This window comes from Salmo salar, chromosome 11 (assembly GCF_965601325.2).
Source record: "Salmo salar chromosome 11, fSalSal1, whole genome shotgun sequence".
Classification (NCBI taxonomy): domain Eukaryota; kingdom Metazoa; phylum Chordata; class Actinopteri; order Salmoniformes; family Salmonidae; genus Salmo; species Salmo salar.
The window spans coordinates 123,784,134-123,801,126 of record NC_138301.1 but is presented as its reverse complement, the minus strand read 5'-3'; the positions used below and the strand labels follow the sequence as shown (position 1 = coordinate 123,801,126).

The window sequence follows — 16,993 nt, the reverse complement described above, 5'->3', positions numbered from 1 at the left end:
CATTCCTCTACAACTGATTAGCTAGCGCGCTAACACATACAGTTCATGGAATCATTCCTCTACAACTGATTAGCTAGCGCGCTAACACATACAGTTAATGGAGTCATTACTCTACAACTGATTAGCTAGCGAGCTCAACACATACAGTTAATGGAATCATTCCTCTACAACTGGTTAGCTAGCGCGCTAACACATACAGTTAATGGAGTCATTACTCTACAACTGATTAGCTAGCGAGCTAACACATACAGTTAATGGAATCATTACTCTACAACTGGTTAGCTAGCGAGCTAACAAGAGTGGCAGGTGCAGGGTTGCAGGAAGAGTATTATGACCCCTTCCCTTTTTCCAATTTTATTTTCTATTACAGCCCTATTCTAAAACTGATAAAATACCCCATGACAAAACGAAAAACGAAAACAGGTTTTTAGAAATGTTTGCTAATTTATTACAAATAAAAAACATATATACACGTTAATTACAGAAGTATTCAGACCCTTTACTATGAGACTCGAAATTTAGCTCAGATCCATCCTGTTTCCATTGATCATCCTTACATTTACATTACATTTTAGTCATTTAGCAGACGCTCTTATCCAGAGCGACTTACAAATTGGTGCATTCACCTATAATATCCAGTGGAACAACCACTTTACAATAGTGCATCTAAATCTTTTAAGGGGGGGGGGTTAGAAGGATTACCTTATCCTATCCCAGGTATTCCTTGAAGAGGTGGGGTTTCAGGTGTCTCCGGAAGGTGGTGATTGACTCCGCTGTCCTGGCGTCGTGAGGGAGCTTGTTCCACCATTGGGGTGCCAGAGCAGCGAACAGTTTTGACTGGGCTGAGCGGGAACTGTGCTTCCTCAGAGGTAGGGAGGCGATGTTTCTACAACTTGATTGGAGTCCACCTGTGGTAAATTCAATTGATTGGACATGATTTGGAAAGGCACACACCTGTCTATATAAGGTCCCACAGTTGACAGTGCATGTCAGAGCAAAAACCATGTCATGATGGTGAAGGAATTGTCCGGAGAGCTCCAAGACAGGATTGTGTCGAGGCACAGATCTGGGGAAGGGTACCAAAAAATGTCTGCAGCATTGAAGGTCCCCAAGAACACAGTGGCCTCCATCATTCTTAAATGGAAGAAGTTTGGAACCACCAAGACTCTTCTTAGAGCTGGCCGCCCAGCTAAACTGAGCAATCGGGGGACAAGAGCCTTGGTCAGGGAGGTGACCAAGAACCTGATGGTCACTCTGACAGAGCTCCAGACTTCCTCTGTGGAGATGGCAGAACCTTCCAGAAGGACAACCATCTGCAGCACTCCACCAATCAAGCCTTTATGATAGAGTGGCCAGACAGAGTTGGAGTTTGCCAAAAGGCAGCTGAAGGACTAAAGAAACAACATTTTCTGGTCTGATGCAATTGAACTCTTTGGCCTGAATGGCAAGCTTCATGTCTGGAGGAAACCTGGCATCATCCCTACGATGGTGCCAGGTTGGATGAAGCATGATGGAGGCACCAACAGGGACTGGGAGACTAGTCAGGATCGAGGGAAAGATTAACGAAGAAAAGTACAGAGAGATTCATAATGAAAATCTGCTCCAGACTGGGACGAAGGTTTACCTTCCAACAGGACAACGACCCTAAGCATACAGCCAAGACAACGCAGGAGTGGCATCGGGACAAGTCTCTGAATGTCCTTGAGTGGCCCAGCCAGAGCCCAGACTTGAACCCGATCGAACAGCTCTGGAGAGACCTGAAAATAGCTGTGAAGCAACGCTCCCCATCCAACCTGACAGAGCTTGAGAGGATCTGCAGAGAAGAATGGGAGAAACTCCCCAAATACAGGCGTGCCAAGCTTGTAGCGTCATACCCAAAAAGACTCAAGGTTGTAATCGCTGCCAAAGGTGCTTCAAAAAAGTACTGAGTAAAGGGTCTGAATACTTTTGTAAATGTATAAATGTGAAATGTACGTATTTTTTTATATACATTTGCAAACATTCCTAAAAACCTGATTTTGCTTTGTCATTATGAGGCATTGTGATGTCATTATGAGGCATTGTGATGTCATTATGAGGCATTGTGATGTCATTCTGAGGCATTGTGATGTCATTATGAGGCATTGTGTGTAGATTGATGAGGGGAAAAAAGCAATTGAATCAACTTAAGAATAAGGCTGCAAACATTTTAAAACATTTGGGGAAAAAGTCAAGGGGTCTGAATACTTACCGAATGCACTGTATACAGTGCAGGCAAATTCTTCAAATTCATTGCTTTATACAATAAATTATAACGGTGCTGGCAAACCATGGTTGATCAACTCCCTGACCAACATGGCTGACCTTTGACGCCATCATAAGAAGGTTCACGTCCATTCTAGGATTCTACTTCCTGATTCTATGATAAAGCTGTAACATGGATGATTGGATGGTAAAGCTGTGTAATATTGAACTGTCAATCATTATCATTTGATCCATTGTAGGACTGATTGGTTTGATAGCTAATTACATTGACTGATAATGCAATATGAACACACACACACACACACACACACACACACACACACACACACACACACACACACACACACCCCCCCCCCCCCCGGTAGTCTAGTGGAGAATGGCCAGTAGTAGTGGCAGTAGCAGAGTGGAGATGGAACCTCCAACACCAGGTGCTATAGGAGAAGGGGAGAAACAATGTCATTCTAATCTGGTTCATGTTTATTCATGTCTAGTCGTTCTAATCTGGTTCATGTTTATTCATGTCTAGTCGTTCTAATCTGGTTCATGTTTATTAATGTCTAGTCATTCTAATCTGGTTCATGTTTATTCATGTCTAGTCATTCTAATCTGGTTCATGTTTATTCATGTCTAGTCATTCTAATCTGGTTCATGTTTATTCATGTCTAGTCATTCTAATGTGGTTCATGTTTATTCATGTCTACTCACCATGTGATGTTTTCTCTGGAATAAAAGATAAACAAGAGACTTGATGTTAGACAATGATGACATCATAACAGTCTGTCATTGTCTGTCTGTCTGTCATTGTCTGTCTGTCTGTCATTGTCTGTCTGTCTGTCATTGTCTGTCTGTCTGTCTGTCTGTCTGTCTGTCTCTCTGTCAGTCACTCTCTCTCTGTCAGTCACTCTCTCTCTGTCTGTCACTCTCTCACCGACACACACCGACACTCCTCTACACCGACACTCCTCTACACCGACACTCCTCTACACCGACACTCCTCTACACCGACACTCCTCTACACCGACACTCCTCTACACCGACACACACGGTCTGGGTTTCAGGAAGTTAGGTCTGGGTTTAACTGTCTCTCTGTCTGTCACTGTCTCTCTCTCTCTCTGTCACTCTCTCTCTGTCACTCTCTCTCTGTCACTCTCTCTCTCTGTCACTCTCTCTCTCTGTCACTCTCTCTCTCTGTCACTCTCTCTCTGTCACTCTCTCTCTGTCACTCTCTCTCTGTCACTCTCACTCTGTCACTCTGTCACTCTGTCACTCTGTCACTCTGTCACTCTGGCTGTCACTCTGTCTGTCTCACCAACACCGACACACACACACACACACAGTCTGGGTTTCAGGAAGTTAGGTCTGGGTTTGGGTCCTGTGGTGCTGAAGGTGGTCTCCGTGGTTACCTGTGATGGTGAAGGTGGTCTCCATTCCAGCGTGGATGTGGTCGGCGACGTGGCAGTGCAACAGCCATGTCCCAGGGTTCCCTGCAGTCATCTCGACCGTCTGAAACGTCCCCGGGAACAGGTCAAACACATCCGCACGGTGCACACTGTCCGTCTGACACACACACACACACACACACACACACACACACACACACACACACACACACACACACACACACACACACACACACACACACACACACACACACACACACACACACACACACACACACACACCCAGGGGAGAGAGAGAGGAGGACTTGGTAACAGTTCAAACGCTGTCCATCTGAGGATCATGTTAATACATAGACTTACTGTATTATCATATATATTTATACCATGGCATTGTTAAATACTCCTTTCTGATTGGCTTGAAGGGCATTCTAGAGTGTGCATTATTTCCCTATAACGCACGGTATATTTGCCAAGAGTGTGTAAACCTGTCATCAAGGCAAAAGGGGCGGCTTCTTTGAAGAATCTAAAATATATTTTGATTTGTTTAACACTTATTTTGGTTACTACATGATTCCATAATGTGTTATTTCATAGTTTTGATGTCTTCACTATTATTCTACAATGTAGAAAATAGTAAAAAATAAAGAAAAACCCCTAAATGAGTAGGTGTGTCCAAACTTTTGACTGGTACTGTATACTGAACAACAATATAAAACACAACATGTGAAGTGTTGGTTCCATGTTTCATGACCTGAAATAAAAGATCCCAGAAATGTTCCATTCGCACAAAAAGCTTATTTCTCTAAAATTGTGTGCACTAATTGATTTAAATCCCTGTTAGTGAGAATTTCTCCTTTGCCAAGATAATCCATCCACCTGACAGGTGTGGCATCTCGAGAAGATGATTAAACAGCATTATCATTACACAGATGCACCTTGTGCTGGGGACAATAAAAGGCCACTCTAAAATGTGCAGTTTTGTCACACAACACAATGCCACAGATGTCTGTAGTTTTGAGGGAGAGTGCAGTTGGCATGCTGACTGCAGGAATGTCCACCAGAGCTGTTGCCAGAGAATTTAATGTTCAATTCTCTACCATAAGCCACCTCCGCTTCGTTTTAGAGAATTTGGCAGTACGTCCAACCAGCCTCACAACTGCAGACCACGTGTAACCACGCCAGCCCAGGACCTCCACATCCGGCTTCTTCACCTGCGGCATCGTCTGAGACCAGCCACCCGGACAGCTGAGGAAACTGAGGAGTATTTCAGTCTGTAAAAAAGCCTTTTTGTGGGGAAAAACTCATTCTGATTGGCTGGGCCTGGCTCCCCAGTGGGTGGGCCTATGCCCTCCCAGTCCCACCCATGACTACGCCCCTGCCCAGTCATGTGGTATCCATAGATTAGAGGCTAATTTATTTATTTTAATTGACTGATTTCCTTATATGAACTTTAACTCAGTAAACTCTTTGAAATTGTTGTATGTCGCGTTTATATATTTTGTTCAGTACATATAGTTCAACATTTGAGGTAGGCTACATGATCACAGCGGTAATAGATCCATTGTTGTATTAGTTGTGAGCTGAGTGAGCAAACATTTAAATAGTTATTTATTGTGTATTTAACTGGGCTGTTGGTGCCTGCATCTGATGGTCAGTCTCAGCGGAGGGAGAGAGCAGCAGCAGACTGAGGGTCTGCCTCAACAAGCCCTCTCTGGTCTCCCTTTCCTCAACTGACCAAAAAAGGGACACCATCTTCCAGCTGATGGTGAAACGCCAGCCGCACTGAATTATATGAACAGAGAATGTGAAAATATTCCTCGATATTAAAAAAAGACCCAAGCAGCTAATAATAACAACAACGTTAGCCTACAGATACACTTTCCTTTCCTCATTCATTACTGTCGCAGTACTTGTTGTAGCGCTGAGTGGAAATAGGAAGGGTGTTGACAGTGCTGAGTAAGAACTTAATCTAACTCATAAAAACAGCATCTCTTTTCTGTATTCGTTGACCGTCTCTCTCTCTAGTCACGGTTTTAAAACGTTTTGAAATCTCACATTAATTTTGCTGTAGCTATCTTCCATGACTGCAGACGCGGTCATCTGAGCCATCCGATTGGCCAGCGAAGGCCTATAATGCACTTGATTTGGGCCCACCAGCAGAGATTGTACCTTCAGACACAGGAAATGGTTCAAAATGGCAACAGTTGGCCTACTACCCGGTGCGCAGGGCCGTTGAATCTGGTGCATCTACCCGCAAACAACACGAGACAAAATAAAAACAAAATAGGAACACAAGGTTTTTTACAGAAATGTTCGGCGATCGACTAGGAATGCCTTGGAGATCGTCGACCGGTTGGTGACTCTACAAAGCTCTAGAAAGTTGAGTGAAGGTCAATCTCATGCTTCTCTATGTGGGCTTCTTCTGTGTGTCTCCTGGAGGAGCTTAGAGGGAACATCGCTCACCAGACAAGTCACCCATTGAGCATGTTTGGAATGCTCTGGATCGACGTGTACGACAGAGTGTTCCAGTTCTCGCCAATATCCAGGAACTTCACACAGCCATTGAAGAGGAGTGGAACAACATTCCAACAGGCCACAATCAACAACCTGATCAACTCTATGTGAAGGAGATGTGTCACACTGCACACCAGACACTGACTGGTTCTCTGATCCACTCCCCTACTTTTTTATTAAGGTATCTGTGATCAACAGATGCATATCTGTATTCCCAGTCATGTGAAATCCATAGATAAGGGCCTAATGAAATGAAAATCTTTGAAATTGCTGCATGTTGCGTTTATATTTTTGTTCATTGTACAGTATATACACGTATAATATCTATTTGTCACAAGCCATTTGGTTGAATTATTGCCTTTCAGTTTCTTTATAAAAGTGAGGAGAGAACAGAATTAAGGCAATGTACTGGAAAACTGACTCCAGTGATAATGATTATGATGAATAAGAAAGATGAGGAGAATAATGATAATAATACGATGAACGAGGAGAAGAAGGAGAAGAAAAGGAGAAGAAGAAGATAAGAAGAAGAGAAGAAGAAGAAGAAGAGAAGGAGGAGAAGAGAAGGAGAAGAAAAGGAGAAGAAGAAAAGGAGAAGAAGAAGAGAAGGAGAAGAAGAGAAGGAGAAGAAGAGAAGGAGAAGAAGAGAAGGAGAAGAAGAAGAGAAGGAGGGAGAAGAAGAGAAGAAGAAGAAGAGAAGAAGAAGAGAAGAAGGGAAGGAGAAGAGAAGAAAAGGAGAAGAAGAGAAGGAGAAGAAGAAGAAAAGGAGAAGAAGAAGAGAAGAAGGGAAGGAGAAGAGAAGAAAAGGAGAAGAAGAGAAGGAGAAGAAGAAGAAAAGGAGAAGAAGAAGAGAAGAAGGGAAGGAGGAAGAGAAGAAAAGGAGAAGAAGAGAAGGAGAAGAAGAAGAAAAGGAGAAGAAGAAGAGAAGAAGGGAAGGAGAAGAGAAGAAAAGGAGAAGAAGAAGAGAAGGAGGAGTGTCTTACTTTATACGTGAAGGTCTCAGCGTGGAAGTGGACGGTGTGTATGTCGACCTCGTTGCCCATCCCCAGTAGATACCAGTCCACTGTCTGGCCATTAGACATGGTTAGACCATGGAGGTTTCCATACAGCTTACCATTTATACCTACACACACACACACACACACACACACACACACACACACACACACCAATATTACTCCTTAATACCATTGCAGTCAACATGACCTCTCTCGTTCAGCCTCTGTCTGTATATTAATATATTACAGGTGTCAGTGCTGCATTAGTCAACATGACCTCTCTCTTTCAGCCTCTGTCTTTGTTGGTTCCCAATAATACTATGCATCTTTCCTCCTGAAGTGTGCCCTCTCTCACTACTCTCCACAAATCTAAAAAGCATTGGAATAGTGTAGGAATGGGCTAGAAAGAGTTTCCAAAATACTGTAATTTCCTTTCAAATCCATGAAGGGAAGTGCAAATTTAGGGAGGAAGGAGAGATTATTGGGACACACTCACTCTCTTCTCTATAAGCTTGGTTCTTCTTCTCCCTCCCTCCCTCCCGCCTCCCCTCCTCACCTCCTCCTCTCTCTAACTCTCTTCTCCCTCCCTCTCCTCACATCCTCTCCTCCTCTCCCTCCCTCTCCTCACATCCTCTCCTCCTCCTCCTCTCCCTCCCTCTTCTCCTCCACTCCCTCCCTCTCCCCCTCCTCTCCTCCTCTCCCTACCTCTCCTCTCCCCCCTCCTCCTCCTCCCTCCTACACCTTCCTCTCCCTCCCCTCCTCCTCACCATGCATCTTGTTGCTCTCTATAAAGTTGTCGTCCATGGTGAAGTTACTGGGGTCAGTGTGGAGATAAGTTCTGATGTTGTCTTCCAGGTACCATGACTCATTCTCATCAAACACCATGAAGAGCAGAGCAAACTCCCTCTCCACGTCCCTCCTCTTCCTCGTCCCCCCCTCAGCTCCACGCTGCAGTACTCCCTGTCTGCAGATCACCAGGGGGCCCAAAAGACCACTGAACACATCCTGAAGGACAGACAGAGAGGCTTACTGGATACAGGTAGAGACACACACATTCTCAGGAGTTCTAAAGGTAAACACACACACACACACACACACCTTGACGAAGTCAACAGTAGAGTAGTACGCGTAGGTGATACAGTTAGGATCAGAGACTCCTGGACCAGAGCTCTCTGGGACCTCCCACCTGAACTCTGTCATATAACCTGGGGATGAGAGAGGAGAGGAGAGGAGAGGTGGAGAGGAGGAGAGGGGGAGAGGGAGAGGAGGTAGAGGGGGAGAGGGGAGGAGAGGGGAGATGATAGAGGAAGAGAGGGGAGGAGTGGACAGGGGAGAGGAGGAGATGATGAGAGGGGAGGGGAGGAGAAAAGAGGAGAGGAGATGGGGAGAGGGGGATAGAGGGAGAGGGGAGATGAGAGAGGAGGAGAGGGGAGGAGTAGACAGGGGAGAGGAGGAGATGATGAGAGGGGGATAAAGGGAGAGGGGAGGGGGGAGAGGAGGAGATGAGGAGAGGAGGAGAGGAGGAAAGGAGAGAGGAGGATAGAAGAGGAGGAGGAGAGGAGAGAGGAGGAGAGGAGAGGAAAGGAGAGAGGAGAGGAGAGGGGAGGGAGGAGGAGAGAGGAGGAGGAGGAGGAGAGGAGGAGGAGAGGGAGGAGGAGGGAGGAGAAGAGGAGGAGATAAAAGGGGAGGAGCATACACACACACTAACATGGACCGTTGTTGGTTGGACAGGTGTGTCTGTGATGTCCACTCTGTGTGTTTCTATAGAGTATGGCCGACAGTGTGTTTGTGTGTGTGTTTTACCTGGCTGGACAGGTGTGTGTGTGTCGGTTGTGACCACTCCGTGAGCGTGTATAGAGTACGGACGGCTGGCTCTGTTCTTAAAGGTGATCAAAACCTCCTCTCCCACCTCCACCCTGATTATAGGACCTGTAGGAACGACACACAAACACCATATCAATCCCAGCTAGCGCATAACGTTCTGAGAACCATATGTTTCTTAGAGCTTGGTGAGAGCGTGGTTGTCCTGCTGTTATTTTGACTACAACCTTTCCACAACTTTCTGGGAACGGTGCAGGATAGTCTTTTGGCTTTGGAACGTTCTCAGCACATTTAAGGAACTAGACAAAAAAAAAAAAAAAACTATTTTTATTTTTAAAACCGTTGTTTTATTTTCGTTGTATTTAATTCCTTTAACGGAACGTTTGGCTACATTTAATTAACATTTTGGTAATGTTGTGGGAACGTTCTCCAACTGGTTTGACATTGGGAATGTTCTCAAATAGTTCAGAGAACGTTAAGAAACAACGTTCTTCTGTGGGAATTTCAGTATTTCAGCGTAACGTTTCCTACAGGTTTCCTCATGATTCTATTCTAAAGTCATGTTCTCAAATGTTTCCGGTAACGTTAATAAAACCTTCCACTAAAACCACAAGAAAACGTCTGTAACGTTCAAAGAGTGTTCTAAGAATGTTATTTTTTTTTTTAAAACACGTTCTCAGAACATGAAGAAAACTTTCCATGAAAACCACAAGAAAACGTCTGTAACGTTCAAAGAGTGTTCTAAGAATGTTATTTTTTTTTTTAAAACACGTTCTCAGAACATGAAGAAAACTTTCCATGAAAACCACAAGAACCACTTTAGCAACGTTTAGAGAACGTTTAGAGAAAACCCTTACTATTGCCCGTGAGTACTACGCCGAAAACCCTTTCTCAAACCCTCTCTCTGGCCCTGGGACTTAAGAGACTTTGTGACTTCTTACAGCTGAGGTAGGCTACCAATGATTCTGAATGGCAATGACAAGAAACTGACCACTGAGGTAATTGTAGGTGGATCTTTTAAGCTCGTTTGTGTCCTGTTATTGTGTACCATGTCTTGTTTTGAGGAGTTTTGACTGATGTCGTATTAACGCTAATATGGGCTAACATTCGCTAGCTAGCTAACCAAAACCGGTAACGATGTATTTGACAGGCAACAAGTGCTCATTGTGCAAATGTATTTATGTTTTCAATAAACATTTGGGGACAAAATATAGTTTAGGGTTGGCAGGTAGTTGCTATCTAAACAACCGTCTATAGGCTATACTGTATTTATTGTTGCTAAACAACCGTCTATAGGCTATACTGTATTTATTGTTGCTAAACAACCGTCTATAGGCTATACTGTATTTATTTATTGTTGCTAAACAACCGTCTATAGACTATACTGTATTTATTGTTGCTAAACAACCGTCTATAGGCTATACTGTATTTATTTATTGTTGCTAAAACAACCGTCTATAGGCTATACTGTATTTATTGTTGCTAAACAACCGTCTATAGGCTATACTGTATTTATTGTTGCTAAACAACCGTCTATAGGCTATACTGTATTTATTTATTGTTGCTAAACAACCGTCTATAGGCTATACTGTATTTATTTATTGTTGCTAAACAACCGTCTATAGGCTATACTGTATTTATTGTTGCTAAACAACCGTCTATAGGCTATACTGTATTTATTGTTGCTAAACAACCGTCTATAGGCTATACTGTATTTATTGTTGCTAAACAACCGTCTATAGACTATACTGTATTTATTGTTGCTAAACAACCGTCTATAGGCTATACTGTATTTATTGTTGCTAAACAACCGTCAATAGGCTATACTGTATTTATTGTTGCTAAACAACCGTCTATAGACTATACTGTATTTATTATTGTTGCTAAACAACCGTCTATAGACTATACTGTATTTATTGTTGCTAAACAACCGTCTATAGACTAAACTGTATTTATTTATTGTTGCTAAACAACCGTCTATAGACTATACTGTATTTATTGTTGCTAAACAAACCGACCCGTCTATTGTCCTGCTGCAGAATGACACTTTAAACCTTTGTTGCCAGGGAACAGAGTCAGCTGACCTGGTCAGCGAATCGGTGGCCTAACCTGGGGTTGGAGTCTGTTCCTGTCTCCAGGAGGGCATGTTGAGACGACCTCTAGAAACTCCTGTCCTACACCTCAACTCACACCTGGACCCTTTCAACGTGGACAATCCTTCTTCTGGACTCCCTGACTGGTGTTTAGTGCCTCTTTCAGCGCGCCATTGTACTTTTTACTACCGGTGTTCATTTAGTGTTTATTTCATCTGTATACACGTTATAGGCTGCTATTGCTATTTTAGTACATGCTCATACATGCTTCATTAGTTGTCATATGTCAGGATTGTCTGCAATCTCATGTAACATAACCGGTTTATCTACCTGCTTGGTATAGTTCTGGGTACAGTACAAAGACACGATGAGTAGTCCTTTCATTGTTGTTATGTAGCCCAAGATGGCTACCAGCTAGGCCTTCTTGTTGTTACTCACCTAAAATGGCCGACCGGTGATGTCATAACCCCCGGCCACTTCTTCATTCGGGCCCTAGCCTCTACCAAGATGGCTGCTGTTCACTTATTAGCATTGTTAGCCATAGCATGCTAACCCACTAGCCTATAACCATGGTGCTAATGTTGCTATTCTGGCCAATAAGCCTGAGGCCTACTAGCCTGTAGCCTAGTCTAGCGTTCTAGCCTCCAGCTATTGCCTGTTCACTGTATGCCAACCCACACCCTGTGGCCTGCTAGCCTAGCATGCTAGTTTCTCTTATATATATATCGTGTAGCATGCTAGCTGCTAATTGTATCTCTGTATAGATCCCAATTGGTCAGACTAATGTTGAACAGTCCTTACCACGGGTGCTTCCTGTTTAAGTCCCAGCCTATAGGTGGGGAGAAGAATGGAGGCATGATCTGATTTGCCGAAGGGAGGGTGGGGGAGGGCCTTCTAGCTGTTCCGGAAGGGAGAATCAACCAGAGTTCGTCTTGCACATGTAGCACAGGAGACGTGATGAGAGAATTTCGGTAGCGTTTTCCTCAAATTTCCTTTATTAAAGTCCCCAGCTACAATAAATGCGGCCTCGGGATATGCAGTTTCCCGTTTTCACATCGTCCAGTGTAGTTCTTTGAGAGCCGTTGCTGTGTCGGCTTGGGGTGAATATACTGTACATGGCAGTGACGATGACCAAAGAAAATTCTCTCTCGGGAGGTACTGCGGTCGGCATTTGATGGTGAGCTATTTCGATCTGGAGAACTAAAGGACTTCCTGTACGTTATTACAATCACACCATGAGTTGTTAGTCATAAAACAAACCCCTCCGGCCTTTCTTGTTCCTGGAGAGTTCTTTCTTTTTGTCCTCGCGATGGACGGAAAAGCCCGCTGGCTGAATGGACGGAGACGATATATCTGGAGAGAGCCATGATTCCGTAAAAACAAAAAGTTTTGCTACTTTTCTCAACAACATTGATGCCCTAAATTTAGCAGGCGCTATCTACAGATCAGTTGAAAAAAAAGTTATGATAGGCTACTTTCTGCACACGCCACGTTCAGTGTGAACCGGAATGACTTGACACAACGCTGGCCAAACAAGAAGTAGCTACAAACAAAACAGAGTTAAATGGTTCCAGTCTGCCTTCATCCGGGTCAGAGTTTAGCTATGACACGTTAGATTACTGGCTCGCTAGCTAACGTTTATGTGTATGATCTGTGTAGTAATATTATTTGAATCAGAAATCTATTTTCAGTTCTAGTTATAGCCGAATGTTAGCGTTGTAGCTTGCTGTTTAGTAGGCTTATCTATGACTAGAAAGATAAGAGGTTTTACAACAGAGATACAATAGAACTCCGATTGTAAAACATCTTCTCTTTTTAAAATCATAGATTTGGCTAACGGTATTTGTTTAGCTAACTTAGCTAGCTAGCTAGACTAGCTACCTAGATTGCTACCTAAGTTTACATTAGCAAACAGAAATATAATTTCATTTCCCCCAATGTAACGCAGTAGCACGTTAGCCTGCAATACACAATATGCGTTTCAGTAAGATAAACTAAAGTTAGCTAGCTAGCTAGGTGGCTTGCAGGAAAAATAACTTACTACGTTAGCCATCTTATTTGTCATCTGCCCTTTTGATGCTGGTATCAGCTGTAGCTAAGCTTCTAGCTAAATCCAACTCTTTGTTATGAATTCTCTTCACTATATTCCAGGTGTAGTAAACATGTTTGTTGAATGTCACCATGTAGCTAATAAAACACGTTAAAAAAAATGCACCATCGTCAAATTCGTGTTGATGAGAGGAATCCTTTGAAACCATTGCAGTTCTTTCAATTTTACTAAGAGGAATTTGTGTTGTTAGTGTCTGTCTCCTTTTTAAAAATGCCCGTCTTAGCGGAGGGACAAGGCCAGCTCAGAAAAACGCCGCTCCACACCGGGATGTTTCAGAGACTGGAAAAAATATATCACTTTGTAACATTTATCAATGAATACGCTGATAGGAACATCACTGAAAAACATCCAGCTGTATCGAAGAAGGACAACCATATCTACACACAAACAATGTTCCATATATTTTGTTTTTTTGCCACTAAACAAATTTTAGGTCTGCTGAGCGCAAACTTGAACATTGTGAAAATTCTGTGCAACTTCCGGCACACGTTTACTGTGAACACTGAGGCTGTACCTGCTTTAAGTTACAGTTTTACTGTGAACACTGAGGCTGTACCTTGCTTTAAGTTACAGTTTTAACAGTGGCCAAGTAGACTACTGTGGGTATTTGATCATAATGTCGGACTACCAGAGTGGCCTACCCTCAAAAACAATGGAGAAAAATGCATCCCATAATATTTTAACATGGAAATAGCTGTTCTATCATTCAGCCTACAGTAGCAGCCAATGTGTGGTGTTCAATGTAGACCTACATTCCATGAGACTTGAAGAAAGCATGCAGAGCTCGACATTAACCTGTTGATCAACTTGTCCTTCAGACAAGGTGGTGACTGAAAATGTGTTGCTTGATGCAAGAAACCACTTTACAAAATAAAATGCATTATTAATCCAATACCATTATTACATGGAATCAGACAAATGATACTTTCTGCCTATTGGCTACTTCGCTTATTCAATACGTCTCAAAATACAACACTGCCCCTTTAAGACATAAAAAAAAAAAGCTCTTTACCCGACTATTATTTGTCAAAGATGTCTAGAAATGTACATGTTTTGTTCTCTTGTAGGAAGTAATCCCTCCCCCACTGCTGACTACAAATGATCTTTAACTGGGCTAATAACTCACTAACTAGCAAATAATATGAACAAAATGTACACAGGCGGCTACATGCAGCTCTCGCTTTGATCTCAAACCAAGCGCATCTACTCACGACGCCTCACTCTTTAAACAGCCCAGTTCAAAGTGAATGGCACAGATCTATATATTGCAATGGTCTATTTGCACATAGGCCCTACTGCAGCTCATATAGAGTACGGCCTGAGTCACTTTTTAATGCAACATAATCCTACTCCAATGCGCTCTGCCTACAAGAAAATCTCTGGCGCAGTTAGTTTTGCGTAGTTCATTTTGTTTCGGTACGTTACATTGAAACGGCTAATATTGCGTTGATTCCCCCGACAGCGGAGCGAAAGGCCCATAGTGTTAACTAATTAAAGGGGATGACTCCCTAATATTGCTTTGATTCCCCCGACAGCGGAGCGAAAGGCCCATAGTGTTAACTAATTAAAGGGGATGACTCCCTAATATTGCTTTGATTCCCCCGACAGCAGAGCGAAACGCCCATAGTGTTAACTAATTAAAGGGGATGACTCCCTAATATTGCTTTGATTCCCCCGACAGCGGAGCGAAACGCCCATAGTGTTAACTAATTAAAGGGGATGACTCCCTAATATTGCTTTGATTCCCCCGACAGCGGAGCGAAACGCCCATAGTGTTAACTAATTAAAGGGGATGACTCCCTAATATTGCTTTGATTCCCCCGACAGCGGAGCGAAAGGCCCATAGTGTTAACTAATTAAAGGGGATGACTCCCTAATATTGCTTTGATTCCCCCGACAGCGGAGCGAAAGGCCCATAGTGTTAACTAATTAAAGGGGATGACTCCCTAATATTGCTTTGATTCCCCCGACAGCAGAGCGAAACGCCCATAGTGTTAACTAATTAAAGGGGATGACTCCCTAATATTGCTTTGATTCCCCCGACAGCGGAGCGAAAGGCCCATAGTATTAACTAATTAAAGGGGATGACTCCCTAATATTGCTTTGATTCCCCCGACAGCGGAGCGAAACGCCCATAGTGTTAACTAATTAAAGGGGATGACTCCCTAATATTGCTTTGATTCCCCCGACAGCGGAGCGAAACGCCCATAGTGTTAACTAATTAAAGGGGATGACTCCCTAATATTGCTTTGATTCCCCCGACAGCGGAGCGAAACGCCCATAGTGTTAACTAATTAAAGGGGATGACTCTAGAAAGATGTGCGAAGTTCCATCTCGTGTTTCTCTCTGTGCTGATATTCCATCTGCAGTGGCAGTTTAGAGGGAACCATGCACCAAAAACGCATAGTATGATCAGTATTACATAGAGCCGTATAGCATAGAGCCGTATAGCATAGAGCCGTATAGTATGATCAGTATAGCATAGAGCCGTATAGTATAGAGCCGTATAGTATAATCAGTATTACATAGAGCCGTATAGCATAGAGCCGTATAGTATAATCAGTATAGCATAGAGCTGTATAGCATAGAGCCGTATAGTATAATCAGTATAACATAGAGCCGTATAGCATAGAGCCGTATAGTATAATCAGTATAGCATAGATGTTAGCTAAATGCCTCAAACCAGGACTACATTTAGTTTCACTTTATTTTCATTTAAATTCACAGGATTTCATTAATTTTTTTATTCATTACACCGGAAGCCGTCATATGGGGTTTTGTTTTGGGAGCGCGGATCCCAGACCCGCCCTCTTCGTGGCCAATTACGTGTTGAAAAATCTCACTGACCTAGAAATCCCTCGGACATGATGAAAACAAACCCATGTGTTCGCCTTCAAGGAAGCTATTCAAAAACCCTCCAAATAACCTATAAATGTCCGTTCTCAGAGCGTAAATAAAAACTCCCAGGAAAACTGGGAAGATCCAGAGTAAAAACGTTCTCAGAACCTAAAAATAAACGTTCCCGGGAAAAGGAAAAAAGTTTTAAAAACGTTCAGTTTTAAACTACCAACATGAAACCAAAAACATACGTTCCCACAACTTCCAAGGAACCAAATGTGCTAGCTGGGATTTGATCAGCTGCCAGAATGGCCAGGTTCATTTGTTCAGTGACTGTTTTAAAGAGACGGTATGCGTCTCACTAATCCCGCCTTCTTCACCGCTACTTCCCTTCATCAAATCAAATCAAATGTATTTATATAGCCCTTCTTACATCAGCTGATGTCACAAAGTGCTGTACAGAAACCCAGCCTAAAACCCCCAAAACAGCAAGCAATGCAGGTGTAGAAGCACGGTGGCTAGGAAAAACTCCCCTAGAAAGGCCAAATCCTAGGAAGAAACCTAGAGAGGAACCAGGCTATGAGGGGTGGCTAGGAAAAACTCCCCTAGAAAGGCCAAAACCTAGGAAGAAACCTAGAGAGGAACCAGGCTATGAGGGGGTGGCCAGTCCTCTACAGGCTTCATGGATTTGAAAGGAAATTACTGGTATATAGAAACTCACTATAGCCCATGTCTTCCATCAATCCAATACTTTTAAATTTGTTGGAAGTAGCGAACAAGTGCAAACATCAGGAGGAAGGAGATATTATTGGGACCCACTACCCTACCCAGAATGCCGAGGTGCAGTTGTTCAGGCTGCAGTTCCGTCTGTGTCCTGAAGGTGTCATCAGTGTACTGTCTATACACCGCCTTCTTATACCGTGGACCAATACGATTCTCTCCCCTGCCCACGAATACACTGCCTGGACTGGGGGA

The 16,993-nt window shown here is 43.3% G+C and overlaps 1 protein-coding gene across 1 annotated transcript in view; it reads right to left on the bottom strand.

Moving 5' to 3' along the window:
• Positions 1-330: 330 nt before the first annotated feature.
• The window catches only part of LOC106563910 (hephaestin), a 63,683-nt gene continuing 47,020 nt past the window's right edge, over positions 331-16,993 (bottom strand). The window contains exons 11-18 of the mRNA XM_045690274.2: positions 16,846-16,985; positions 8,960-9,085; positions 8,255-8,361; positions 7,924-8,161; positions 7,142-7,281; positions 3,648-3,801; positions 2,950-2,964; positions 331-2,675 (exon numbers count right to left, since the gene is read on the bottom strand). Of these exons, the coding sequence (XP_045546230.1) occupies positions 2,611-2,675; positions 2,950-2,964; positions 3,648-3,801; positions 7,142-7,281; positions 7,924-8,161; positions 8,255-8,361; positions 8,960-9,085; positions 16,846-16,985 (985 nt within the window). The 3' untranslated portion in view covers positions 331-2,610. The remainder of the gene's footprint in view (positions 2,676-2,949; positions 2,965-3,647; positions 3,802-7,141; positions 7,282-7,923; positions 8,162-8,254; positions 8,362-8,959; positions 9,086-16,845; positions 16,986-16,993) is intronic.